This window comes from Setaria italica, chromosome IV, assembly GCF_000263155.2.
Source record: "Setaria italica strain Yugu1 chromosome IV, Setaria_italica_v2.0, whole genome shotgun sequence".
NCBI lineage: Eukaryota > Viridiplantae > Streptophyta > Magnoliopsida > Poales > Poaceae > Setaria > Setaria italica.
The window spans coordinates 35,701,373-35,727,820 of record NC_028453.1 but is presented as its reverse complement, the minus strand read 5'-3'; the positions used below and the strand labels follow the sequence as shown (position 1 = coordinate 35,727,820).

Here is a 26,448-nt window from a genome sequence, read left to right as displayed (position 1 = left end):
CATTGCGATCATGATAGCGGCGGATTCCTTCAAGGTACCTTGCCGACTAGACGAGTGCTGCACAGCGAGCTTCTTTGAGACTGTCCAAGTCTAGACGCCTTGTTTCTTCTGTTGTGCCCAACTCGTACTGCTCAACTACTAGAGATTTCCACTTGACATCGGTGGGGTGGACAACCTTTGATCCGTAGACCAGGAAATAGTGCGAGTGCCCTGTAGGCTTGCATGGCTGGGTGCGAAGCACCTAGAGGACATTGGGTAGCTCCTTGAGCCACTTGCCCCCTTCGGTGTTTCCAATGTCATGTAATCTTTTCTCGAGAGCCTCAAGTAACATCCCATTGGCGCACTCAACCTGGCCATTGGCCCGCGGATGAGCGACGGAGACATACCGGATGTCAATCCTGCTGTTCTTGCAGTACTCCCAGAACTCGTGGTTGTTGAAATTGGAGCCCAGGTCTGTGATAATGCGGTTGGGGAAGCTGTAGCGATGGACAATTTCATTGAGGAAGTCAAGTACCCTATTTGCCTTGGGGGCAGGTTACTGGCTTCACCTCGATCCACTTGGTCAACTTGTCGATCGCCACGAGTACTCGGTTGAACCCTCCAGGCGCCGTAGGCAGCGGGCCAATCATGTCTAGCCCCCAGCATGCAAAGGGCCAAGATGGTGGTATGGTGATCAGCTTGTAGGTAGGGACATGTTGTTGCTTGGTGAAGAATTGACACCCTTGGTACCGGTGGACTAATTATTCAGCGTCAGCGAGAGCTGTAGGCTAATAGGACCCTACTTTGAAAGCTTTGCCCATGATCCTTCGTGAGGATGCGTGATCGTCATAGATGCCTTTGTGGATCTCCTCCAGTATGTCATTGTCGTCTTGTTGCGAGACGCACTTCATGAGTACTCCTAAAGATGCGCCTCTTTTATAGAGCTTGTCCCCGACTAGAACGTAATTCTTGCCACGTCGTGAGACCTGTTCTGCTTCTATGTTGTCTGGAGGTAACTTGTGCTCCTTGATGTAGTCGCTAAAGGGGGTTCTCTAGTCTACATCGATCATCATAACCTCCCGGTCTGGTGCATCATGACCTCGATCGGTGGTTTTTGAAGGCAACGGCTCCGCTATAGATGGCTTGTGTAGTTCATGGATGAAGGCCCCAGCTCGAACTTAAGCACGAGTAGATCCAAGCTTGCATAGGACGTCTATGCCTTTGTTGTTGTCACGAGTCACGTGGTGGCACTCAAGACTAGAGAACTAGTTCTCTAACTTGTGTACTTCAAGGCAGTACACATCCATGTTGTCTTTGTGGCGATCCCACTCGTTGTTGACTTGATTGATTACCACCAGTCAGTCGTCGTAGACCAACAGTCGCTTGATTCCCAGTGGGACTGCCAGGTGGAGCCTGCGTAGAAGCGCCTCGTATTCAGCTTCATTGTTGGATACCTCCTAAAAGATTTGCAAGACATATTTGAGTTGTTCGCCTTCAAGAAAGATTAAGAGTATTCCTACGCTGGCGCCTCGAGCTTGAGAGATCCATCAAAGTACATGACCCAATGCTCTACGCGCTTTGTCGGTGTTGGTACTTGATTTTTCCACCACTCTGCCATGAGATCAACTAGTGCCTGTGACTTGATGGCAGTTCTCAACTTGAATTCCAAGGACAATGCTCTGAGTTCTATCGCCCACTTGAATATTCTTCCTGTTGCATCTCGATTGTGGATAATTTCTCCCAAGGGAAAGTATGTGACGACGAAGATGTTGTGTTCCTGGAAATAATTTCATAGCTTCCACGAGGTGAGTAGTATTGCGTATAGAAATTTTTGAACTGGCGGGTACCTAGCTTTAGAATCTGACAACACCTCGCTGACGAAGTAGACAGGCCTATGTACTTTGTATACATGGCATGGTTCTAGTCTTTCAATCACAATCATTGTGCTGATGATATTAGTAGTCGCAGCAATGTAAAGTAGCAAGTCTTCATTGGGATTTGGTCCGTGAGGACCAGTGGCTTTAATAAGAAGTCCTTCAACTTTTGTAGGGCTTGATCGGCCCCCTCGATCCACTAAAATTTGTCTTGCTGCTTGAGTAGTTTGAAGAAGGGTAGTCCGCATTCTCCAAGCCTTGAGATGAATCTGTTGAGGACCGCCATGCATCTAGCCAGCTTCTAGACGTCTTTGATGCACGATGGGGCATGCAAATTGGTGATAGCAGAGATCTTCTCAGGGTTAGCTTCAATCCCTCGGTCACTAATGATGAACCTGAGTAGTTTTTTGAAAGGTACGCCAAACACACACTTTGTTGGGTTTAGCTTCCTCCGGAATTCTCACAAGCTTGCGAAGGTTTCTTCTAGATCCGCAATCAAGTCGTCAGGATTTTTGATCTTTACGACCACGTCATCCTCTACATTGCGATGTAGTTGTTTTCTGAAGCACTCCTGGATTACCCGGTGATATGTGGCGTCTGCGTTCTTCAACCCAAAGGACATTGTAGTGTAGCAGAATGCTCCATATGGAGTGATGAACGCAGTTTTGATTTGGTCTTCTTCCTTAAGATCTGGTGATACCCCGAATAGCAATCAAGGAAGCAAAGTAGGGCGCATCCAGCCGTCGAGTCAATGACCTGATCAATCCTAGGGAGCCCGAAGGGATCCTTTGGACAGTGCTTGTTGAGGTCCGTGTAGTCAACACACATCCTTCACTTGTTGTTGTTTTTCTTTCGCATTAAGACGGGATTGGCTAGCCACTCTAGTTGAGAGACGGAATTTGGAAATCCTCTTTGATTTGTGGATAGAAACAAATAAACTCAAATCTGCGATGGTGACACGAATGTGACTAGAACAAGAAACTCTAAACGACAAGACGTAAGACCAGTAACTTGACACGATCCAGGTGTCAGTGTTTAGACCCGGCAACCTACCGAGGGGGTGCCCAAGGTAGTGTTTAGTGCACGGGGCTCGTTGAGATTAGGAACTCGAAGGTGAACTCGAACACACGATTTAGACAGGTTCGGGCCGCTAGATTGCGTAATACCTTACATCCTGTGTGTTGGTTGTATCTAATTGCTTTGGAGGGGGTCCTTACCTCGCCTTATATTGCCGGGGGCAGGGTTACAGGTCGGTTGTTTACAAGAATACTATTCGGTAGTGAGTCCTACTCTAATTGCTATGAGTAGTTTCCTAATCCTCGACTAGTTTCTATCTTGCCACATAGATCATGTTGTATTGCACTGTAGTCTTTATATCTGACACGTATCGGTGTCCAGCCCTGTATCTAGGACTGTCAAAACTTTCTAGTGGACCTATAGATATATGCACGGCACCAGAGCCAGCCACCATGCATGCTTCGGATTGGGCTTCTAGACGATCTTTCCTTGAGCATCCTTCTCTAGGACTTTCTGAGGCGATGCTACTTCATATCCATCTAGGAACTCCTCTAACTGAGCTCCACGCACAGCTGGGAGAACCTGAACTTGCCATAGGACATAGTTGGCTTTAATTTGTTGAGCTTTTCAGCGATTGTTTGAGCAAAGGAAGGCGGTGCCAGGATGCTTGCCGAGGAGGATGACATGGGAAGGATGGATATGCTTTGTGGATCGGAGGTTAGGCTCTGATTACCATGTGTGACAAAGACAATCTATTGGGAAGCGTTGAACCCTGGTTAGGGACCGCACCTTTGTTTATATAGCAGCGAAACACCCCTGCGTGGTTTACGTGGATGGAGATCTCATCTAGATTTAGTTCAACAAACTACCTGACAGAGATTACAACAGACTTGACTTGAACAACAAGATGTAAACTAACTTATCTATACCGAACCAAACCTAGATGAGATCATCGCATACACGAGAGAGAGATTGTAACAAACTAATAGCTATCTTAACAGCTATCTTAACAGGCACCACAACTTGTTGCAAGAGCTGCAAGATCCGTCAATAGCGGCAATGGTGGAGCTAGGATCAATGCTTAGCGGGGGCCAATTTGCCTTGTGAAAACTAACATGTGCACATATGCTTGAGGTCAGTTGTTCTCATTTATTCCTCCCCAATTGTCAATTTGACCAAGACCAATGCATATGCTACTTATTAAATTTTTATCGGTTCCAAGTGCCCTAGTTCATATTTGCATTGGAAAATATAATGGCATCAAGTTTAGATGTTTCAAATTTGCAACCATAGTACAGAAACAACCTGCCCTCTGCAAAAAAATCCGTTCACCTAGGATTCACTACCTTGGCAGTTTGGCGCACTAGCAAAACCAAACAACACGAAAATAGAATGCATAAAAATCTCATGCAGCCAATTGATCAGCCTCCAATTGCTTGCGACATCCTTGCGGCAAGGGGGGCCGTGGCCCACGTTGGCCAAGCCTTAGCTCCACAGTGGATGGCGGCGGTCTCCTGCTAGAGGGCATGGCAGAGCCTTCCTAGCAAGAAAAGTCGGTTTAGAGCGCCGTGGGAGCGCTGCCATCGAGAGGACCACTGGGACGAGGTCTGCCACCACCGCCATCACTCATGGGGAAGGTGAGGTTTGGAAATGGACGGAGAATCTAGAGTTCCAGCTCTGTTCTAAGCTCTTTGTGCAGCCTCCTGCGCTATGCAAAATTTGGAATAATATGCGGAACATTTCGAAAGCAATGGAGGGGAAAATTCACCTCCCGCATGCGAGACAAAACTTCGCCTCCGGTGCTCAAGCACCGGGCACAATTGAGACCAAGCGGGTCCCACATGAACATAAAATCCAAATTCCAAACAATCCGTATGCATTGTGGGCCAAACTACGTGACCCGAGGCGAGATCAGCGATGGAGATAAGCTCCGCGGTCCGATGTGCATCTAACGCTGCATTTCTGCAGGTTCGTGCTGCTATCGTTCTAAATTAATTACCACCATCCACGCTGTCCTTGAAGCCACTACCGCTACCAGTTGAGGCATTCGGCGGGATCAAGTTGATCATGGTGCTTTGATCAGCATCACTGCATCACCCTCCTTCATGGTGAAGCAACACCTTGCTCCCAGCTACCTCAGGTAACAAAAGGGCTATAAGTATGCTTATTGGTGGAAGCCAACATGCTGCACGAGGAGCATCGTAATGAACAATATATTGGGCATTCCTAACTTTACCTATCAGAGATTACATTATACAAACCATCCACAAAGACCTTGTCATTGTTTGTACCCGATTGATCTTGCTTTTTTGACTTGTTAAACAATATATAAGGTGAACGAAAGATTCCATATCATCCTAGTACCATTTGAACTGAGGGAATTAAGAGACATTGTCGTAGACCAAATCCCATTTTAACAACGGATTATACTACCAATTGTCGTCAGTATCATCGATCTCCTTGGATCTCCCTAGACCGACAGAAAACGTTTGGCCAAGTTACAGGTGCTTTATGCTCTTGGAGCCTTAGGGTTGCCCATTATCTAACAACACTGCTGAATTATCTACTTATACTAACACTGGTTTATCTTGCACACGCATGTAGATGCAGCTTCCACGAACGTCAAGGCAAATGCAAACCCAGCAGAGAACCAAAAATGGACGCCGGCGATTGGCGGAGGCAGGAGGCACTACTTGTCCGGTCTCGCCATTTTCGAGCCATTGACCTGGGCAAGCAGATGCATGGTGCATGGCGCGACGGAAAAACTGCGGAAGAACCAATCAATCGTTTGAATGCCACACAACACGACCGGTTCTGTACTTTTCAACGAGTTCGACCATTCCTGGGTCACAGCGCAATCTAGCTGCTCCACGAAAGTGACATCATCAACAACCTTTGCCACTACTCTCTCTTCTATTTTCTAAGTTTATTGGAAGTTGCAGGTATATGTGAGTTGTTATATCCATGAGCAGAGCTAGAAACTTTTTTTGGTGTGCGTGTGCGTGTGTGTTTCCTTGAGCACTTCACTCATTTCTTTGTGTGTGGTTATGAAGTTTTCTAAAATTTAGTAGAAAACTGAATCTTTTAAATGGAGATTATTGAAGATGGACGGGGTGCCTCCGCCACTGTTTATGATTGTACTGTGTTTCATAAAAAAGACAGGTATGATATTATTTTGAGACAATTTCATCGTGCATAGCCTAAAATTTTTGCAGAAAATGGATACATGTCCATTTTTCACCATGAAATCTTTAGTTTGTCTTGTATTACAGAATTCTTAGAAGTTCATGGATGAACCATGAAGTCGTTCCCAAGAAAGTATTATAAAGCAAGTTTAATCAATTCGTCGCAGAACTCTCACGTGATTTCACATTGCAAAGATTACATATATGTACTTTGCGCTACTATTTTCGGGAAAGGTGCAAGAACCACCAGACCTTGAAAAGGACACTTGAAGCAAGTCTCCGCTGCGACTCATGTTCTCAGCAAGTTCATGCCGTCACTCTAGTTATGGTTTGAAAGATCCCTCACCGATCGCACCGTCACTCGACAGCACAAAAATTGACGGGCTATTTGCGGACCGAGATGATTAACTGAACTGAGCCTAGATCATAAGATCGATAGTGTAGGATGAGTAAATACCAATAGGGTCCTGGTTGGCACTTGGGATATGATACTGACACGCAGCTAGTTTTTCAATTTCTATAAATCATAGACCCAAAGTGCAAGCGTTACTTTTTTTTACATATCTCACCTTATTTATTGATGCATAATCTTTCTGCGCAAAAAAAGAATACAGTTCTAAAAAATTTCAAACAAATTACCAGTAATTAAGCCGTGCGCAGGCACCTTGGAAAGGGAAAAACACCTTCAAAATGAAAAAAAAACATGCAATTAAATGCACATGTAGCTTGGGAAGGGAAAAATATGCAACTAAATGTGCATGCACCTTGAAAAAAGAAAAGAAAAATACAATTAAGTGTCGCATGCACATTAGTAAGGCCAATCTCATTAGACAGTTTCACGCAACTTTATTAAAACTGTCATATCAGATTTATAATGAAATGAAACACAGTACATAGCACTGTTTGAAAGACATGCCGCAACATTTAATTCATGTATGGTGTTATGATCAAATATGTCTTTTGATTAATTCTTGCATGGTGTTGCGATTAAATTATCTTTCGATGAAATGATAACAACCTCAATGCAAATTTCATTATGACCTATGGGGCTTGGTAATTAAGCCCACTGGATTTCAAGGGGATCAAACCCTCCCTTCTCTCTTCATCATGATAAGCTTGCCAAATCAGCAAAATTATTGATATGTCATAATTAAATATCTGAAACTCTCATGATACTTCATTGGGACCGGCCTAAAGAAAGAAACGGGCAACTAAATATACATGTACCTTGAAAAAACTTGTCCACTGGCTTGGCTACGATCTTTTTGGGAAAATATAAATGCTAGGATTGCATTCATTTTGAAATGGAGAAAATAGGCCCATAGTTAACATATTGGCTTCTCTTAAAAATATGTGCAGTTTTATTTTTAAATCATATTATTTCAGTAAAATTGTAAGTGGTGAAATGGATTATCCATTGCTCCTTCTCTCCTACCCCCTTCGTTCCAAAATGTAGGTCGTTTTGAATTTTCTAGATACATAGATTTTGCTATGCACCTAAGTATAGGGTTATATCTAGATACATAATAAAGTATACTTCCTCCATCCCATGAAAAGTGCAATCTCAGTATTTGAAAAAAAATCCCACAAAAGGGTGCCATCCTAGAAAATAGATCTAACTATCTGCCTAATAAAGTGGTCAGATTTGATTTGCATGCCAAAACTTACTACATGTGGCCAACAAATGAGGGTATTAGAGTCTTTTCACACCACCACTAATCTGTCATAGAAAAAACTAGAATTGCACTCTTCAGGGATGGAGGGAGTGTGTATCTAGAAAAATCAAAACGACCTACATTTTGGAACGGATGGAGTAGAACATATCAGTATTTAAGTTTATTATAAATCAAAAAAAATTAATTTAACTATAAATAGTAAAAAGTCATAACGATTGACAACATAAAAAATTATGTTAGCAGAAAACCAACTGTACATGTACTTTTTATTTAAAAATAGAGATATTATTAATTAAAAATAAAAATATTTTGAGTTCGGACAAATATAAGTATACTATTGGATGGAGGGAGCATTGCAAATGGGCACTTACCATGCCATACCCAAGATTTTGAAGCAAGAGTGAATTGCCATTTCGGGTTAAACTAATCAGTGCATGAAACCCGATATGGTCTATGGGCTGAGCCGCTGAGGTCTCAAGTTTCAATCTAGTGGAAAAAAAAATGATTACTGCAGACTCCTATTTACATGTTTGAGTTGTGAGGGAGCTTACACATGAGGGAAAATGTTGAAATATAAGTGCAATTACCTGTTTTACATCGTCAATTAGCTGGTGCATGCAACTTTATCATAGCTGCATTTCAGGTTGTACTTGCGCAGTGACAATAAGCTAAAAAAATGAGCTACCGAGGATAAACTCAAAGCTCGAGTGACTTCAATTTTTCACATTTATTTTCTTTTTCTTCCCGAGCAAATTATCTCCTTTTCTTGTCTTTTTTTTTGGCGTCTTTTTTGTACTTTTCAAACGAACCCTCCCCGTCACCCACCTCCCTCTCCTTCCTCCTCAGTTCTCCCGCCATGGCTCCCCGCACGCTGAGCTCAGGTACATATACAGAGGCTTCGCCCATGCCCCCGTAGCCTCCAAAGATGAGAGGGACACCCGCGTCGCTCTGTTCATGGACGCCATCTTCGCGCTCGCCGCGGGTCCCCGGGCGCGCGTCCTGGAGCGCGCGGCGACCCGAATCCCAGGCTGCCTCTACATCTTCCTCTGGGCGCCGGTGATCGCCGGCCACCTCCCTCCCAGGTACGTGCACGTCTCCGACCATCCACCGTGCCATCACATCCCTTGAGTTCTCTGGTCCGATCGGCGGTGTGCGTGTTTGAATCAGCAGCCTTTTCCGCTGCGTGGACGCGTGGATCAGCAACACCGCCGCCCCCGCCGGCGGCGATCGCGCACGGGAGGTGTTCGAGGCATACCGGCGATCGTTCTGCGCCATCGTAAGCGGGTAAGGGTGCATTGCGACTTCATTTCAGTCCTTCTTCAGTTCGGATTGTTTCTGACGGAGGCCGAGTTCGATGGCGTGCAGCTGCGTGCCGGGGTGGGCGTACAAGGACGGCCGCCCGTACATGGAGCTGCCGGAGCCGGACCTCACGGCGTCGGCGTCGCTGCAGGTGCAGCAGCAGTTCTACCATGTCAGTAGACGCACCACCTCATCCTCGCAAACATGTTTGATAATTTAGCTTCGCTTTGAATACTGCTTGACGCTCATCGCTGACATTTCTGCACTGCTGTTCTGCTTTTGTTGCAACAGGAAGCCGGCACGAAGGTACGTTTCTCCATTGTTCTTGCCCTGCATCGCATTGCATAAATGCTGATCGATCGGCTCGGCGTGGCGGTGCAGACGGCGGTCTTCATGAGCTGCGACCACGGCGAGATCGAGGTCGGGCTGTCGAGCGCCCCGGCGCCGCCGGCGGTGGCGAACCACGTGCAGGAATCGCTCCTGGAGGAGTTCATGCAGCTAACGCCGGCGGTGCCGTCGTCGTCGTCGTCCTCCCTGCCGTCCCTCTCCATCGGGAGCCCCGAGTACTCGTCGCTCATCCGCTCAATGGCCACGACGGCCGCCGCCGAGCCATCCTCGCAGGAACGGCAGCCGCTGCCGCTGCACCCGGCGGTGCAGCTGCCCGGCTTGCTCCTGCCGGTATACGGCCACGCGCCGTTCCTGGCCCCCGAGGACGAGGACGCCGCCATAGCGGAGGCAATGCTCGCGGTCATCTCCTGCTCCGCGCCGCAGCCGCCGGCGCCCACCGACGTGCCGCCGTCTCCTCCGTGGCTCGCCCGCCACCGCGCGCAGAGGTGGTCGCCCCGGCGCCGGGCGCCGGGGGCGTTCAGGGCGTACTGCTCCGCGCTCTCGCCGAGGGCGCGGCCGCGGCCGGGCGCGCCGGGGCAGAGGATGGCCAAGACGGCCATCGCGCTCATGCTGAGCGTGCACATGGCAATGCGCGACCGGGAGCTCGCCGCCGCGCGCCGGCAGGAGGACGCCGCCGCCGGGCAGCCCCCGGCGCCGCAGCAGCAACAACACACCAGCAGCCAGCTGCACCACATGATCTCGGAGCGGCGCCGGCGCGAGCGGCTCAACGAGAGCTTCCAGACGCTCCGAGCACTGCTCCCTCCCGGATCAAAGGTAGTAAGTACAAACCGAATCAAAGATCAACATTTCTCATTACAAAACATGCATTTCGCAACAATGGAAATTTAATTTCAACGCGTGCGATCGTGATCGATCCGCAGAAGGACAAGGCCACGGTTCTCGCCAACACGACGGAGTACATGCACAAGCTGATCGCCGACGTGGCAGACCTCGAGAAGAAGAACCGGCACCTCGAAGCACAGATCGGCCTGCCCCTTGAGACCCAGCAAGCCGGGAGCGATGACTCGTCAGAGAGAGTGCAAGTGGATGTGACCACTGGCGCATCAACCTCGACGTCGACGTCCGCCGCCGGACAAGCTCAGGAAGTGAGCATTAGGGTGACGGTGCGGGCCGAATGCGACCTGCCGGAAGTAGTGATCGCCATTCTCGCCAGGATCAAGAAGATGGGGCGCTTCGCCGTGGTGACCGTCGATGCGCGGCAGCGGAGCAGCAGACATGCGCAAGTCAGCATTACACTGCGACTCACGGTATGGACTATGCTACGCAATATTTTCCCCTTTACAACTATAAGCTATATTTAAGGACAAATTGGTCATTGAATACGTCTTGTCAGAGTCTCAATTCCACAACCTATTTTATGATCTGGATTGATTAGACCAATTTATGGTTTTTTGCATTTTATTATGATGCTACGATTTGCGATTTTATCAAAGACTTCCAATCTGATTCAACGACTCTAATGACTTCGATTTAACATTGGATATATGCAACAAGGACCACACAACATGACACGACACAGCGTCGACACGATCCTATTTGGACAAGCCATACATGTACAATAGTAAGGTCAAAATTCTATTTTGATGGTTGACCTGCATGGGTCTACCATTGATATCGCCCTCCAATGGAAGGGAAGGAAATTTGATGCCCTAGACCTGGCGTGGAAAAATCTTTGAAATGTCCATGAAAAAAACTGGCACAAATCTTTAAAGTACAGTTTCGTGGAAGAAGAAAAACAAAAGACCTTTAAAGAATCTTGACTAGTCCTTGCATGTCATGGAGTAGTAAAAGCCGTGGACCGTATAGGTCAAATTGGTAGTTATCTAACTTTGGTCTCTTTGAATTGGTTCTAGAAGACATGACTCCACACTTGACCAATTAAGCACACAAGCATAGTTGAATATACCACTTTGTTCCTTTGAAACATTTTTATACTTGAACTTGCGCACATGATAGTTCCAACTAATAAAGTTTCAATGGGGATTAGAGCGACTCTGACAACTAAACTAGGTGGAGTAATTTTCTTCGTGCATTCTCTGATCCTCTCAACACGGAAATCCATCAGTGACGTTCTCCTAAATGAAGTAAAGAAATGGCATGATGTCATATTTTCAATTTCTTATAAGCAGCTGTTTCTGACGCTGTCAGACAGCTGATAACGACCACTAATTACTCGTGATTAACAAGGGCTTTTCTTTGTTAGACCCGATCAAGCAGAGCTTTGAAAAGTCTATGTAGTAGCTAGAGATGAACATGGTCAGAGTACTTGCTGATGAAGCCTAATTAACCAACCATGGGTACCACTTGTCAAATCCCCGCTGCAGGCTGGTAGCGACGAGGCCGACGAGACGTCCCTCAAGGAAGCTGTGGCGAAGGCTGTCGAGGATGCGGTGGCAAGACCGCCGTCGCCGCCGTAGCCTGTCGCCCGCCGCGCCGGAGCTCTATTTTCTAGATGTGCGAGCACATCAGTTTTGACCGGATCAGGGCAAGGGGAAAGCACAATTCGGTGGCTGTGGTCTGTCTGTTTAATTTTCTTGGGTCATTTTCTTCACATGTCGTGTGCTCCTTCTTTAGGCAAGAAGATTGATTAGGCTCTTTTGTTTTGGCATTGTTACTTGTTAGGTCAGGGGTCAGGGAAGAGGTACATAGCGGGGACTGATTAGCTATCTTAGTCCTTAGGATAATGTGAAATTGGTTGTCTGTTGTGAAGTAGATTTTCCCTTTGGGCATGCGCCCTCATGTGGTCACTTTTAAATTAACATGCTCTAAGACTCGTGTACTATCATCAGAAAATCTCAAAGCAGGTACAAGTACAACCGTGAATCAACTGAGAGGATATATACGACCCTTACTGGCAAAGGTTTTTCTTCCATGCAAATGCCAAATGTTATAATGTTTTTGATTTACTTATGCGCTAAAACCAATTTTACACTTATTTTATGCAAAGCTGCGACCCTATATGCCTCCTTTGACAAAGTAAAAGCTAATGAATTTTAAAATATGAATTATGAAGTAAGTTTTCTCATAAAGTTCTTAGAATAAAGGATCGTGCTCTTGCAAATCGCATGGAATTCCTATTGAATGACTTCTTTTACATGAATTTTAAAGGAGTCCTGGCAAGAAGTTCAACCTCATGGAAATTTCAATGTGTCAATCATGGGGAACAATTGCATTCTCTCTCACATTCCAAACAAGAACCGTGCGACATAACCTGTGTTATTCTTCAAAGTTCAAAACTAATGACTCAGATGCATCCATGTCAAAAATTAGTTTTGAAATTGGTCATTTCAGTGTAAAAATAAAATATTTTTACAACTAAAAATAGGTATGCCTATTGTTTAAAAAATGTTCTGTATAGCACCCCTTGTGATGGGCTATGTAGCATAGCAAAATAATAATATTTAAAGCATGGTTAAGCTACAATAACTCCAGTTGTAGTAAATAAATGTGATGATCATACTCAGGAAATATGTGGTTCCTAACCTTTGGGGTCCAATAGTGATTCCTTTTCTATTTTGTGAAAGATAGCGGTTTTTGTCACGGCTAATTACCAATGGCAGAAAAATTGCATCTTCTCCAACTTGTTCACACTAGTACATCAACCCGTGCTCCCGCACGGGCTAATATTTTTAAAAACTATTATATTTGAAAATTATTTAGAAATTAGGCTCCTAGCTAATAATCAAAATTGTTTACCTACTACTCTATTTTTTAATACCTCAACTATAGATGTGTACTTATCTTTATCTATAGTTGCAATTGATTTTTAATTAGTAATCACTATATGCACTCTTTCATCCACATTCAATAATATAAATAGATAATTTATAGTATATTAATTAGCTTTTGGATATTTGTATACGATGAATATGAAGATAATTAGATTCAAATTTAGGTGTTTACTTTAGTTTATTTTTAATAATAACATATGTGGGTAACGTAGATACAAATTTAGAATGGTATTTTAAATTATGCTTTACAATGATATGCATAGGTAAATTGGATGAACCTTATTTTTTATAATGGCAAAGGTCGGTAATTTAGATATAGATTTAGAGGTTTAATTTAGAATATTTTCATAATGCTAGAGGTGGGTATTTTTTTTATAAAATAGAATAGACCAATGACTATGATTATTAGAGTTTACATGATTCATGTTTGATGTTTCTATTTTTTTGAGAATTTTAGGATTTTTTTCTAGCTTATTTCGTGAGAACTAATATGGAGTTTCCAATAAAAAAATTGATGCCACATTGCTACAAATATATTACCTTGAGGTACCACTCATTTGCTAAATATTCGAACACAATACTTATATAGGTATATACTTATTATCTTCATCCAATTGTGATAGATTTTAGTTAGTAATTACTCTATAACATTTTGATCCATATTTAAAACCTTTAACTTTTCACTTTGCATCACAGGTATGCGCTTGAATTTGTATAATGGACCTTAAATCTGAGCTATAATTTTAACATAGAAATCTATATTATCATCACTTTCTCTATATCTTTAGAAATGATAACACACATCATGCATATATACCTTAATTATAATATCATATACCAACAGTGTAAGAAATAGATAATTTAGAATCATATGTTGCTGTATCTTGGAGTATACTTTTAATAAAGGTTATTTGCAGGTTACCTTATGTTATTTTTAATAATGGCATACGTAGGTAATATAGATGCAAATTGTACCTACAGATGCAAATTTAAGGGATTACTTTAAGCTTTTTTTAAGTATTAGTTGTAGGCAATTGAGTTGCAAATTTCGGAATTTATTTTAAATTATTTATATAATAGCATAAGTGGGTAATTTGGATGAAGATAAACTGATAAATGGTTACTTTAGTTTATTTTATATAATGGCAGTGGTGGGTAATTTAGATATAGATTTAGGGTTACTTTAGACTATTTTCATAATGGTATAGGTGGGTAATTTTTTAGAAAACATAAGGGTGACCACAATGTGTAGAAAAGTAGTCCATATGCAAATATTATATTCCATTCAGCCACCTAATACTATTGTGCAAGTGGTCCATATAAAGGAGATAACAAAAGTCGCCACAGTATTATGGGCTGCCCATAGAGCACTTAAAAAATATATCTGTATGCTACAACCAATCAGAAGTGGAGTAGATGATTCTTTTCTACTTTGATGGGACTCTTGTTATTTTCTAATATTGTAGCTCTTTCCATAACTAAGGACTGCTTGTTGTGGACCCCACTCATAGGACTAGTTTGCCAAAAATATTGTTGTTGCCCTACTAGATTCAATGATGATTTGAGTCTACTGATTGATGGCTAGATGTTTTGCTTTTTGAAAAAAAAATCTAGTATTTCTTTTTTTAATAGATTCACATTTCTTTCTTTCCTGCTGACAATGTAAACCGTATTGATTCGAGGGGGTTTTGGGTTCAGGAAAGCGCACTTTGGTGTGGGTTGCCAGCGTGTATCACGCCGAATACGGTTTACATTGTCTTTCGATTAAATTGTCTTTTTTTCAAATTAATACGGTTTATATTGTCAGCAGGAAAGACATGTGAACATGTCATGCGGATTATTAGATTAATCTGGTGAACATGTCAGCTTGGAAGGACGCGGCTGCTTCCGGAATGTGGTGTCAGCAATAGCCACCAGAAGCGGTGTCAGGGATCTGAACACTATGAAGGTGTCGACATTGGGAAGTGAAAAAACCTGATATTTCTTTTTTTAAGCATCCCCTAGGATCGTAGTTGCTTTAAAAGGAGCAGATAGTAGTACAGTACTCACTAAATGCTAAATAGTCAACTACCTATAGTTTAGCCAATTATCGTAAAATAGCCATTCTTTAAACGATCGATTCACAATTCACATGTATCAGTGAATAACCCCAATTTTCCGTTTCATTGTTTGATTGCATTATCCCAGCGGCGCTGCATATACGAGGAGGTGGAGGTGGACGGCGAGGGGAGCGCCCGAGATCGGGGTTGTTGGGCGACTCCTTTGCCGCAAGCGGCGCCGCGACGGCGAGCTCCGCCGACCTGATGCCCGCGGAGTGGAAGGCGAAGGGGAGGTCGGTGCGCGTGGAGTGGAAGGCGAGGGTCTCGGATCCGCTGGCGACGAATACGCTGCTGGCCGTCGCCTCGACAGCTGCGACAGCCCCTCTCATCGTGCGAGCAGCAGCCGCCGGTCTGCCTTGTTCTCCGTCGGCGGATGAGGACGCGGAGAAGGGCCGCGATGGCGCGGGAGGAGAGGGCAAGGATACGACGGCGCCGGAGGTGAAGGCGGCGAGCGCAAGGCAAACCAGGTGGAGGCGATTTCGTCGGCGGGGAAGGATGACGTGTAAGCATACTGCGTGGTGAGCCCTCGTAGGTACAGTAACTGGAGGCCCACGGTAATTCCTTTTTTATTCCAGCATCGGTAAAAAATTTTTAACACTCAGGAACGCAGTGCGCTCAGAGGGCAGCAATCCTTCACGCGATGTATCTCTACTTATGACGTCCATCTATCTTCGCTCGTGACACATGCTGGGAAATGTACTCGTGGTGGAAGTTGCCACTGGCATCCACATCCGAAGTCTCCGTGGAAGTCTTTGTTCCCAGCCACTTCGTAGTTACTTTCACCGGGAAAACCAAGAAGCCCAGTCTGTGAAAATAAAGCCTCTGTTCGCGAGACGTGAAAGTGACGGTCAGCATCGACCGTGGTGACCAGTGGCACTAGGGCGTCGCCCTGTCCCCTCCGAAGCAGCAGTTCCAGGCACTAACCAGGTGTCTTCGACGAAGATTACAAGCTGGCAGCGTACGTGATCCAGCGCCGTCCATGTCCGACCAGGCAGCGCCGTCGGCGACGTCGTCCGCCACCTCCGTCGTCGCCGGCGACGACCTTGACGCTGCCAGTGCAATTGGCCAGTGTAAAAATTTGTCGACGGTGACCGGCGACCGCTGATGCATTCACTCGCTCCACAGTTTCATTCGATGCAGACAGCACAGCGGTACAAAGCAAAAAAACAGGACGTCATAAGATGCAGACCACGCACGGCATCAGTCACATCACCAGAAGAGGCTGCGGTAACAATCAGCACCTACTATTACTGCAGAAAGGGACTGGTATTTGGGAGAGGACAATCTTCTCTCCTTGTCAGCTTCAGTTAACCTTCAAGACTCTGCCTTTCTGCAGTGCTCATGCAGTCATGTACATTGGCATTGTGGCATTGTTCAGAATCAGAATAAACCATGTGCCATGCTGTCATACAAATGTTACCCCCCATCACCACAGAAGTTGCAGAACACATATACGGAGTACATTCTAGCATCGACAAACAAAGAATGTATCAGGCACTAGCTCCTGGCTGTCCAACAAAATAAAGCTTCAAACTATGCCATCAGGAACACGAGCATTTTGAGTTTCAAGCGCATTCCTGAAAAGGCTGAAACTACTAACCTCATTGTCAAAATGAAAATCAATTGAAGCACTCTGATTCATTCAGTAAAAAGGGTCCAATAAATCTACAGCTCTGGGGGGCTGGGGGGCTGTAGCAATCATTTATTGAAATTTGAACATGGTATGGTATCTAAGTACTACATACAGTTCTGGGGGCTCTAGCATACTAGCAGTTAGCACTAACGGCATCCTGGACTCTTTTCTTTATGTGACTTCACTTGAATTGTAACTGCAGTGTAGGAGCTCTTGAACGGTAAGACAGCCCGGTAGAGCTTACTGTCAGTAACCTTCGGCACCGCCCTGACTTGAGGGAAATGGTGAAGTGGTGAAGGTCTCATCGCTTGTGCCCATAAAGATAATGTCGATTCCCTCAGCAAAACTAACTACAGAATCTTCATTATACAGCATGGTTTTGTTGGCCAATGGGGAACAATGTCTCGAGCTCGATGATCCTGTGTGGCACCTTCTGCAACCCCTCTGGATCCACCTTCATCAACCACAGGTGGAGACAGGAACCCCTGAGCCCAACCTTTATATTGATGTCCAGAGCAGTGGTGGAGAATCGACAATGGGCTAGATCAAGGTGGGGGTGATTCATGGACTGAGTTGCCGACTTGGTGCCACCAAGTTAACAAAGGTAAGAGTGACTCAAGATGCAGAAAAAAAGGTACCATCTCTGATCTGTGCCAAACTGATAGTAGTCTTCTTTTTCTGAAATTCTTTATATGCATTGAGTATCTGAATTCACATAGTCAAGATTTAAGAAGGCCCCGTGCTATGTACAAAACTTTTCTGTGGCTTATATGTTTTCCACAAAAATAAAAGTACTATACACTTCTATTCAGAGGTCATATACATACAGGAGATGTGTGCTTTAGGATAAACACCAGTAACATATTCTTTCTCAACCCAACTGGCTGCCTAGTTCTATCAAGTTTTTATTGGCGAGATTGATGATCGAATCGGCGATTACTCGAGCACTTGACTTCATGTAGCCTCCTGATAACACGGCATAGATGGGTATCATGCACAGGTATATGGCATTAGCAGATTTGTTTGACTAGCAGTACAGGCTACAAAATTGTGTCAGAAATAGTTCACCTGACGTCAGCATGAGCAGTGGAATGTTTTGATCTTTCGCAAATCTAAACACCTTCTCATCTCTGGTAATTACACCCTCAGGACTTATCTACAAAAGATGTCGAATTCAGCAGCATTACACCAATTTATTCAGGCAAAGATGGAAAATAAGATCATTTCTGTTGCAGCATTTCCAGTATTTCTGCTTGTGAGAATGATAATACCTAGGTCGCCAGGAATAACTAGCACAAAGTCTAGCTTACTAGGTAACTAAAGACATGATTTCAGCATATTGCAGAATTGCATTGGAGGTTGCTTAGGTGGCTTATGCTTGTGACGGTAGAGTTTAGGAGAAAAGGTACCTTCAATCTGCCCAATGGATCACCATCAAGGATGTCTGTTCCAGCATTGTAAACAATCAACTGGGGTTGAAACCTACTTTTGCAGACCTGCAAACAATATGTTCTAAGAGGAACTGTGAATAACAAGTTTGTTAAAAATGCACATATATAAACAACAATAATGAATTATTCTAGGTTCAAAAAGTCTAGAAAAATATGGAGAAAGCAAAATGTAGTCCCAATATCATTAAACTGGCATTACAGATAAGTGCATTTGAAGTGTGCATGATCATTTCCTTAGAAGGTAAGTGCGATATCATGTTCATGCAGCCTATGTAGAAGGAACCAGATTTTTCACAGTTTCAAACCTCTTGCTTAGTTGAATATATACATATATATAAAGAACATATAGCATCATCGATAGATGCACTTAATCAAATCAGAAGTCAAAATGATAATCATTCTGTGCTCACTTGTCGAAATTTGGGATGTATATCATGCAAAAGTTGACACTTCAAAACATTAATCTAGTACCCTGTATAAATATTTCTTGTTACAGCCAATTTTGCAGGTATGTAAATGTACCTCGAGAGCCTTATCAAGTAGCTCCAAGTATTCATCTGTTTTTGTCCCGCTCTATAATGAGAAATTTAACTCAAAAGTTGAAGCACGTGCATAATTAGCAGTTTGCAAAATGAAACTTACAGCTAATTCAACTTTTTGATCGATGTATTGCTTAGCAGTGAAATCCTGAAATGGACCAATTTAAGTTTACAAAGAAACAAACAATCAGGAATATATCTGGTATCAAACAAAATGGAATGATAAATACAAAACTTTTCTTTTCTTTTGGTGTCTATATCACATTAATGTGGAATGTTACCAAAATCGTAGTATGAGACCATTGAGACAGTCAGAATTCATTGCAGTATAATAGGTGGATGGAACTGGTCTTTTTTAACTAGTGAACAATTACATCATCTATGGATGAAAAATAAGGTTTGTTCCAAATATGATCATGCATTTAGAGTTTCACAACAAAACTTGTGTTTAAGAAGTGACAAGAAAGTTACATAAGTAATCTCTAAATCATGTGTAATTCATAATGATAATACTATATAAGAGCACCACCAATAAGAAAAGAAAATAATAGCTTGATATACTGCAGGTGTCTAAGGAGTGCCAAAGATGTAGACCCTTACAAAGGGATAAATTCCAGCATTGTACATGTCCAAAATGTAAACCCTTCCTGTGAGTGATAAACTGGTGTCATACTGACAAATATAATGAACCGAAAATCCACAGAAAATTAGAAGTTTGTACCATCATTAGCAAAATCTTTTTCATGTCCATTTCCTTGGTGAGCATCCAGATCTATGATCAATAAACTGCAAATGTTTGAAAGGGAAGTTCAGTTAGTTCTGTATAGCTAAGTTTACACCCTTGCATTTGACTACAAGCACATGAAACTGACTGCCTGGGAGGTTGCCTTCAAGCATTACACTATTCCAGGAAGAAAGATGGATTAACATCGCAGAACATGCTTCACAATACTCTCCAGTCACAAAAGAGTGATAGTTTACTATTTTCAACATTTACATGGTCCCCAAAAACACAATTTGACTACTAATTTCTACTACAAGATACTGGCAAACATTACAAAAAAATAGTATGATTATGAAACTTTTGGACAAATCTAGTTATACAATTTGTAGATATCCAATATCAATGTACACGAATAATTGATAATCAAAGTTCTAATATGTTGACCGCAAGTAACCCAAAGTATCACTATTTGTGTAACTGGAGGGAGTATATGCACAAGTGCAGTCAAGCATATAATAAGCAATTAACGGAGTCTGAGAAACTAAGGAAAACATAGTTGTTATAGCTACAGTTATACTATAAAAGGTTTATTACCGTGAAATATTTAGACGGACAAAAGCAAACTGGATGCACAGAGAGATGTCAGCGTACGCACAAAATCCACCTCCTTCCTCTGCCGAACAATGGTGAAATCCTCCACCAACATTAATAGCCCATCCTCTCTCGAGTGCAAGTTTCGCTGACAAAATGGACCCACCAACCTTTGGAAAGAGAGGGAAACAATTTATCATGCTTCCCTGGTACTCAAATTATGGATCTGGGTTTTGCACATAATACAGAAGAAAGCACAAATTCACAACACATCACCTGCTTCCGGAATGGGTATAGTAGCTTTTTCTGCACGATCCAATTAGGGACAAGCGACACAGGAGGGACCTAATAAGATATCAAACATCTGTCAGACACTAGCTGGCTGCAACACATAATTCGCTGCCAATCATTGCCAATTCCGCTTCTTCTAAAAAAATCACTACCTCCACAATGGAGGCGACTCTGAAGCTGCATTTGAGGCTGTTAAGATACGCCTCCGTGTGAACCTGGTTAAGCAAGCAGTGCAAGGGACCCAGAAAAATCAGAACAAATTCGCTATGAAGTCTGAACCAGGTGACAAAAAAAAACATATTCTTGATTAATCACCACTAGCAAATCCTCCTTGCAGGCTTCCAATGGCTCCACGACCTGTTTCTTCTCCAGGTGCCCTTCCCTGGTGAGGTACCTGCAGATGCGCCCCCATTTGGCGGAATCAAACGGGTGCCTGCACAAAGGGGTCGCCCGGACGCTGCGTCAGACACAAAACATGTGAATGCCGATGCGTGTTTTGGCATAGGTGGTAGCCAGGTGGGCGGGCGGGGAGGCATCTCACAGCTTCTCGAGGCCGAGGAAGGAGATGTCGTAGGCCGGCGAGTAGACCACCGGTGCCTGCAAGAAAAGGGAACAATGCGATTAAAACACGGGAAGGCAGCTCGCCCGATTTCTCGAAACTGGAAATGAGGCAGGGCACCCGCTACCGACCTTGGACGAGGGGACTTCGAGGTAGAGCTTGCTGGAGAGGATGCGTTTCTGCCGTAGGGACTCCCCGGCCGGCGCCGGCGCCGGCGAGGCGGAGGAGGAGGCCATCCGCCGCCAGCGGGGGAGGGGGAGGGGGAGGGAGAGGGAGAGGGCGGAGGCCCGTGTGGCGTTGGGGAGGAGCCGAATGGTCGAGGCGCGCGGCCTGCGCCTTCGGCCGGGGAATCCTGCCGCGGCTCTGGTGCGCGCGTGACGTGGAACCGGCGGAAGAGAGAGGAACAGGCGAACAGCGGTTGCGGTGCCGGGAGTCCGTCGGGAGGATTCGGTGCTGACGTGCAATTTGCGCGGCGGTCGGTGCTTCCACGTTTCATTTTGCAATATTTTGCATTGAAGCCTACCAAATTTGTCTATTAAGGTTGTGTTTGCTTCTGGGGTCGAAGTGGGTTGTTGGAGCCGACCCACTTCGCCCCATGTTTGGTTGGAGAAGAGGTGGGTTGGAGCCGACCCGGATGGGGAATATTCCCAGTTGATCCGGGTTCATCCCATCCTAAAAAACGATGGAATCATCCCAACCCATTTCTTCTCCGCTCGTCCAACGCTCACCCGCCGCTGCTGTCCGCCCGACCCCGCCGCCGCCTGCCCACCATCAGCCTGCCCTCCGCCCGCCCCGTGCCCTCCCGCAGCTGCCTCCCCCGCGGCTCCAACTCCGGCAGCACAGCTCCCCCGCAGCTCCAACGGGGCGACGGCGCAGGGATCTGGGGAGGCAGGGGCGGCGGCGAACGCCCGCCCGACCCCGCCACCGCCCTCCGCCGGCCAGCCATCCGCCGCTGCCTACCCGCCCCCTCCCGCCAGCCTGGCGCCCTCCCGCCGCCGCCTGCCCGGCGGCGCAGCTTCGCCTTGCGGCGCCCCATGGCCCGCACCCGCCGCAGAGACCGAGCGGTCGGGAGGTAGCGGCTGGGGCCGGCGCAGGAGTGCTAGCCGACGGTGGGGGTCGGCGCGGAGTCAGTGGGGGAGGAGCCGTCGACGGGGGCTGGCGCGCTGGCGGCCGGGGAGTAGCGGGGGCGGCACCAGGAGTGCTTGCGGGAAGGAGAGAAGGAAGAAGAGTGAAGGGAGGGAAAAAAAAGAAATAGAAAGAAGAGGATGACATGTGGGCCCACAATTAACGGTGTTACAAGGACATCTATCCTGACCCTCACAACTTCTCCAACCAAATAAAAAACTGGGTCTAACCCATCCCTCTTCAACCCTCTCATCCAAACAAGAGAGGGGTCGACTCCAACCCAGAAAAGTGGGTTGGCTCCAACCCAACCCACATAGTCCCAAAACCAAACGCACCCTAAATGTCCTCTTCCTCTATTTTTAAAACATGGACATACATGCTCACGTACGCTCATGCAATTTTACCTTATAAATACCTCTGAGAGAATGATTCGATAAATTTAGAAAAATATGAGTACCTAGGTTCGAATCCGTACCTAATATGGCAAATTAGAAAAACTGCAAGCATCTATGCCGAGTCGAGGATTTGAACTAAGGTAAACAAGTTCCACCGTAAAAAAAACCCTGCTAGAGTTATGCTCACTTAGGTCACAAATTCCATTCCGGACAAATTACCTTATATGCAGTATTCTACTTTTTCTCTAATAAATATGTTCTATTTTTCTCTCTAATAAATATGTCTGCATCTCTCTTTCGTCCATTTAGATTGCCAAACTAGAGTCAGCAAGGATGTACCGGTGTAAAAGTGCTTGGCAATGGTGATCATAATTAACAACTTTTAAAGATTATGTGTGGTTTCGACATTGTTGATTGACATATTAATCCAGTGCAGAATGCTTAATATGGTTAGAAAAGGAGTGGCTAAACTGACAAAAACATTTGATCATGGACAATAGTTGTTTAGATGATAATATAAGACTTCGGCAGCTCTCGAGCCGCCCCTACTTAAGCTGTGCCAAGCGGCAGGAAAACAAACAACTCCACCGGAGAAGCCTCCAAATCATGCTTGGAGGAGCCATTCGATGAAGGGGGCGAGGGCGTCCAAAAAAGTGACTCCCTACAGTTCCTTCTCATTTTTGCTATCCCTGTCCTCGTGAGGGACCCGTAGGTGATCGATAACAAGAGGCTGGGATGGAGGCACCCAATAGCAAGAGGCGGAGGTGGAGGAGAGTGTAGAGGCAGCCGGCAACAGGGTGTGGGGGCACCGAAGGACAACAACGAGCATGTAGTAGAGATACAGCGGGGCAACAACAGTGCAGTCGGGGGACATGAGATGGGCCAGAGCAAGAAAGCCGGAGGAAGGGGCGGAGATGTGTGCAAACGGGGGTGAGCTAGAGCAAGGTAGCGGTGGGCTAGAGTGACGTGGTGGAGCAGCAGTGGTGTGCGTGAGTGACACAACGGAGCAGTGGCGGTGTAGCACGCGCGGTGCATGGTGAAGCAAGTAGGCATCGAAGAAGAAAGAGGATGGTTGCGGAAAGAGGATAACGGGTCAATTGGATAAGGAAGGAAGAGAAGTGGAAGAAAAGAGGAGAAATGGGAAAAAAAAGAGAAGATATAAGGAATGAGTAAGAAAGTGAAAAAATGCATTAAAAAAGACATGGGTACGTTAAAGTTTCCATTCATAAATTTATTTTTCAAATGAAATCCACTTTATAATTGAAAGAATGTAAAAACAACCAAATCAATTAGATAAGTGTACACTAGACAGTTATCACCTTCATCCATTCATGAAAACTGTTAACACCAAAATTTGGAAATATGCTCTGAAAGGAAGTAATTGGGCGATGATGCAGAAAATGACAAAATCTCCTAAATAAGGCTGAAGAAAAAGAAAGCAAGAAAAGGAAATCAACGCACACGGCAAGAGTTGAATAAAATATTCTGTAGATAGAGTTGGTTAGGGATAAGCTTGATTAGAGATAGAGTATTAGTTAGAGATAGAGTTTTGATTAGAAAAGATTGTGTACGTGACTTGCCTTGTACGTGATTGGAGCCTTGCCATGTAACGTCGCCATCCGCCCTATAAATATAAAGGGTTGTGGCTATTGTAAAGAGAATCACACGATCAATAAACAAACATATTTACTTTTACCTTTCGGCTTCACGTCATTGCATTAGGAATAGGAGTAATGTAGCTTCTCGACGAGTTCCTTCTAGCAATCTGGGCTGCATCGACCTCGATCTTCAGCAAGCTGCAAGTCCCCGTCATCAGGTGTACTAAACTTCAACTTCCGGGCGCATCGTTGTCATTGGGTCTGGTTTCATCTACCAGTTATCAGGTATCTTGGATCTTTGACTTACGACGTATTGCTTCTGTCTCGATCTACGGTATTCACTAGTTATCCTGCCTTGATTAAGCTTGCATCGGCTGATATTTATCTGTTCTATCATCTTGTCGTTTCGTTTGCTTTAATTAGCTTTAGATCGGCTCATCATAGATGATAGATCGCTTGATAGCCTGTTACATCTTAATCCTGGCTACCCTTCGAGTCCTGTTGGAATTAAGTTCCATTGTGATTAGATTCATCGGTTGGCGGGGTCTGGATTGACGTCCTGCTGAGTATTTCTAGGTTGCAACTACCGAGCGCATCGCTGTGGTTTCACCTAGGAATATTGGTGGTGACATTAGTTTAGATCTCATCGGTTTGTGGCTCTAGCTATGGTGGAGCGAGAACTCGACGACGCTCTGTCTCCTATCGGCTGTCTAGCCGATGGTTATTGTGAAGTTATGTTGAATCGGCTTGAATAGCCAATGAGCCATTTGCATTCATCAGGATGTTGGAATCGGCCTCATGGCTGATATTTTGTTTATCATGATTTATTTTGCTACACCATTATCGCTACTAGTGCTCGGATCACATCGGCCTGATCGGCCATTTGCCTCAAACTTCGAAAGGATCATCTTCCCCTTGTCAGTTGAATAGTCAAACTAATTGTCACGTCCGCGCGCACCACGCGCGTCGATTTGGATTCTGCACTGGAGTTAAGCAGATCTTCTAGGTCCTCATGTGCTGATGCAGGGTCCACCACCGTCAGGATTTTGCGTCAACACATTTTGGCACGCTCGGTGGGACACGGTTATAAGACTCACATGTTTATTCAGATAAAAAGAGTATCTTCGGCAGCTGTATCGAATTCATCATCCGATTGAAGAGAAGCATCGGCGGATTGGTTAAAAAAATACAGCGACCAATTGTAGAGAAAGGCATCGGCGGATTAGCATCAGTCAGTTGGAATTATAAAAAAGAGAAAGGCATCAGCCGATTAGCATCAGCCAGTTGGAATTAAAAAAAAGAGAAAGGCATCGACCGATTAGCATCAGCCAGTTGGAAGTTAAAAAAAAGAAGGGAGCAGCCAGCCGATGGAAGTTCCGGCCGATGGGCAAATGAATAAATGAAAGAAGAAAAAAGAAGAAGAAAGGAGCAGCCAGCGATGGGAGGCTCCAACCGATGGGCAAGAGACAAATATAAAAGAAAGAGGGATAAGAAGAGCAGTCAGCCGATGGGGATCCAGCCGATAGTGCTACTGGCTATATTTCAGCCGATGGGGTTAAAATTGCATCGGCTGATTGAAACAAAAATAGTATCGGTTAATCCTTTTGCATGGTGAAATAAAAATATCTCTTCATCTCGGTTAACGCTAAGGTATGGCCGATGGCAAGTCCGATGGAGTTAAAATTGCATCGGTTGATTGAAATAAAAAATAAGCATCGGCTGATTGATTGCTTGGCCAATTAGCATCGGCTGACTGCTTGGCAAATAAAGAAAATTGCATCGGCTGATTGGTTCAAGTAAAATTGCATCGGCTGATTGGTTCAAGCAAAATAGTATCGGCTGCTTATAAAATATATTGGATATTAATTTCGAAGCATGAAATATTCATACTTCGAAATTAGAGGGTCTGTGTTGACAACAAAAGCTTGCTGGTTACTGCACCAAGTTTTGGTGTCAACAGACTGATCTGTTATTTCTACTGCCGGTGAATTTATCAGCCCAAAGTGGGATCAAGGCATCAAGCCGATGGGGTTCTTTATATTTCAAGAGGAGTCGATTAATATTGCAATCAGACGTCATTGGCTCTAAAGGCAAGCATCGAACTTCTATAATTAGTTTTAGAACATGAAGCCTTCATACTCCGAAACTGGGGGGCCTGTGTTGACACCAAATTATCGGCCTTCTATAGTTAGTTTCGGAACATGAAGCCTTCATACTACGAAACTGTATGCTCTGAAAGGAAGTAATCGGGCGATGATGTAGAAAATGATGAAA

At 44.7% G+C, this 26,448-nt stretch overlaps 2 protein-coding genes across 4 annotated transcripts; one reads left to right on the top strand and one right to left on the bottom strand.

The window, feature by feature from the left end:
• Window positions 1-8,581: 8,581 nt before the first annotated feature.
• Window positions 8,582-12,223, top strand: LOC101779211 (putative transcription factor bHLH041). Its single transcript, XM_022825828.1, has 7 exons — window positions 8,582-8,813; window positions 8,902-9,015; window positions 9,097-9,202; window positions 9,322-9,336; window positions 9,412-10,191; window positions 10,299-10,685; window positions 11,763-12,223. Exons 1-7 carry the CDS (start codon window positions 8,686-8,688, stop codon window positions 11,853-11,855), a joined length of 1,623 nt encoding a protein of 540 aa, XP_022681563.1. The 5' UTR covers window positions 8,582-8,685; the 3' UTR covers window positions 11,856-12,223.
• Window positions 12,224-17,545: 5,322 nt separating this feature from the next.
• On the bottom strand, window positions 17,546-21,521 carry LOC101769209 (histone deacetylase 2). Of its 3 annotated transcripts, none has more exons than XM_004965989.2 (13): window positions 21,188-21,520; window positions 21,039-21,094; window positions 20,813-20,954; window positions 20,650-20,712; window positions 20,483-20,551; window positions 20,210-20,376; window positions 19,613-19,677; window positions 19,492-19,538; window positions 18,995-19,039; window positions 18,875-18,925; window positions 18,311-18,397; window positions 17,970-18,057; window positions 17,546-17,867 (listed from the first exon to the last, which is right to left on the bottom strand). In XM_004965989.2, the coding sequence occupies exons 1-13, from the start codon at window positions 21,290-21,292 to the stop codon at window positions 17,773-17,775; spliced, it is 1,080 nt and encodes a 359-aa protein (XP_004966046.1). In that variant the 5' UTR covers window positions 21,293-21,520; the 3' UTR covers window positions 17,546-17,772. The 3 variants fall into 3 exon arrangements, with proteins under 3 accessions (XP_004966046.1, XP_004966047.1, XP_012701147.1); XM_004965990.2 differs by having other exon boundaries at window positions 20,813-20,930; window positions 21,188-21,519; XM_012845693.2 differs by lacking the exon at window positions 18,875-18,925 and having other exon boundaries at window positions 21,188-21,521.
• Window positions 21,522-26,448: the final 4,927 nt, after the last annotated feature.

What these genes read in the sequence shown, in the direction of transcription:
- LOC101779211 (XM_022825828.1), top strand. Translation starts at nt 8,686, where the DNA reads ATGGACGCCATCTTCGCGCTCGCCGCGGGTCCCCGGGCGCGCGTCCTG. An exon ending in TTCTGCGCCATCGTAAGCGG is followed by an intron (nt 9,016 to 9,096) that starts GTAAGGGTGCAT and finishes GATGGCGTGCAG; the next exon opens with CTGCGTGCCGGGGTGGGCGT. An exon ending in GCATTACACTGCGACTCACG is followed by an intron (nt 10,686 to 11,762) that starts GTATGGACTATG and finishes TCCCCGCTGCAG; the next exon opens with GCTGGTAGCGACGAGGCCGA.
- LOC101769209 (XM_004965989.2), bottom strand. Translation starts at nt 21,292, where the DNA reads ATGGCCTCCTCCTCCGCCTCGCCGGCGCCGGCGCCGGCCGGGGAGTCC. An exon ending in TTCCTCGGCCTCGAGAAGCT is followed by an intron (nt 20,955 to 21,038) that starts GTGAGATGCCTC and finishes TGTCTGACGCAG; the next exon opens with CGTCCGGGCGACCCCTTTGT. An exon ending in TATACCCATTCCGGAAGCAG is followed by an intron (nt 20,377 to 20,482) that starts GTGATGTGTTGT and finishes CTCTTTCCAAAG; the next exon opens with GTTGGTGGGTCCATTTTGTC.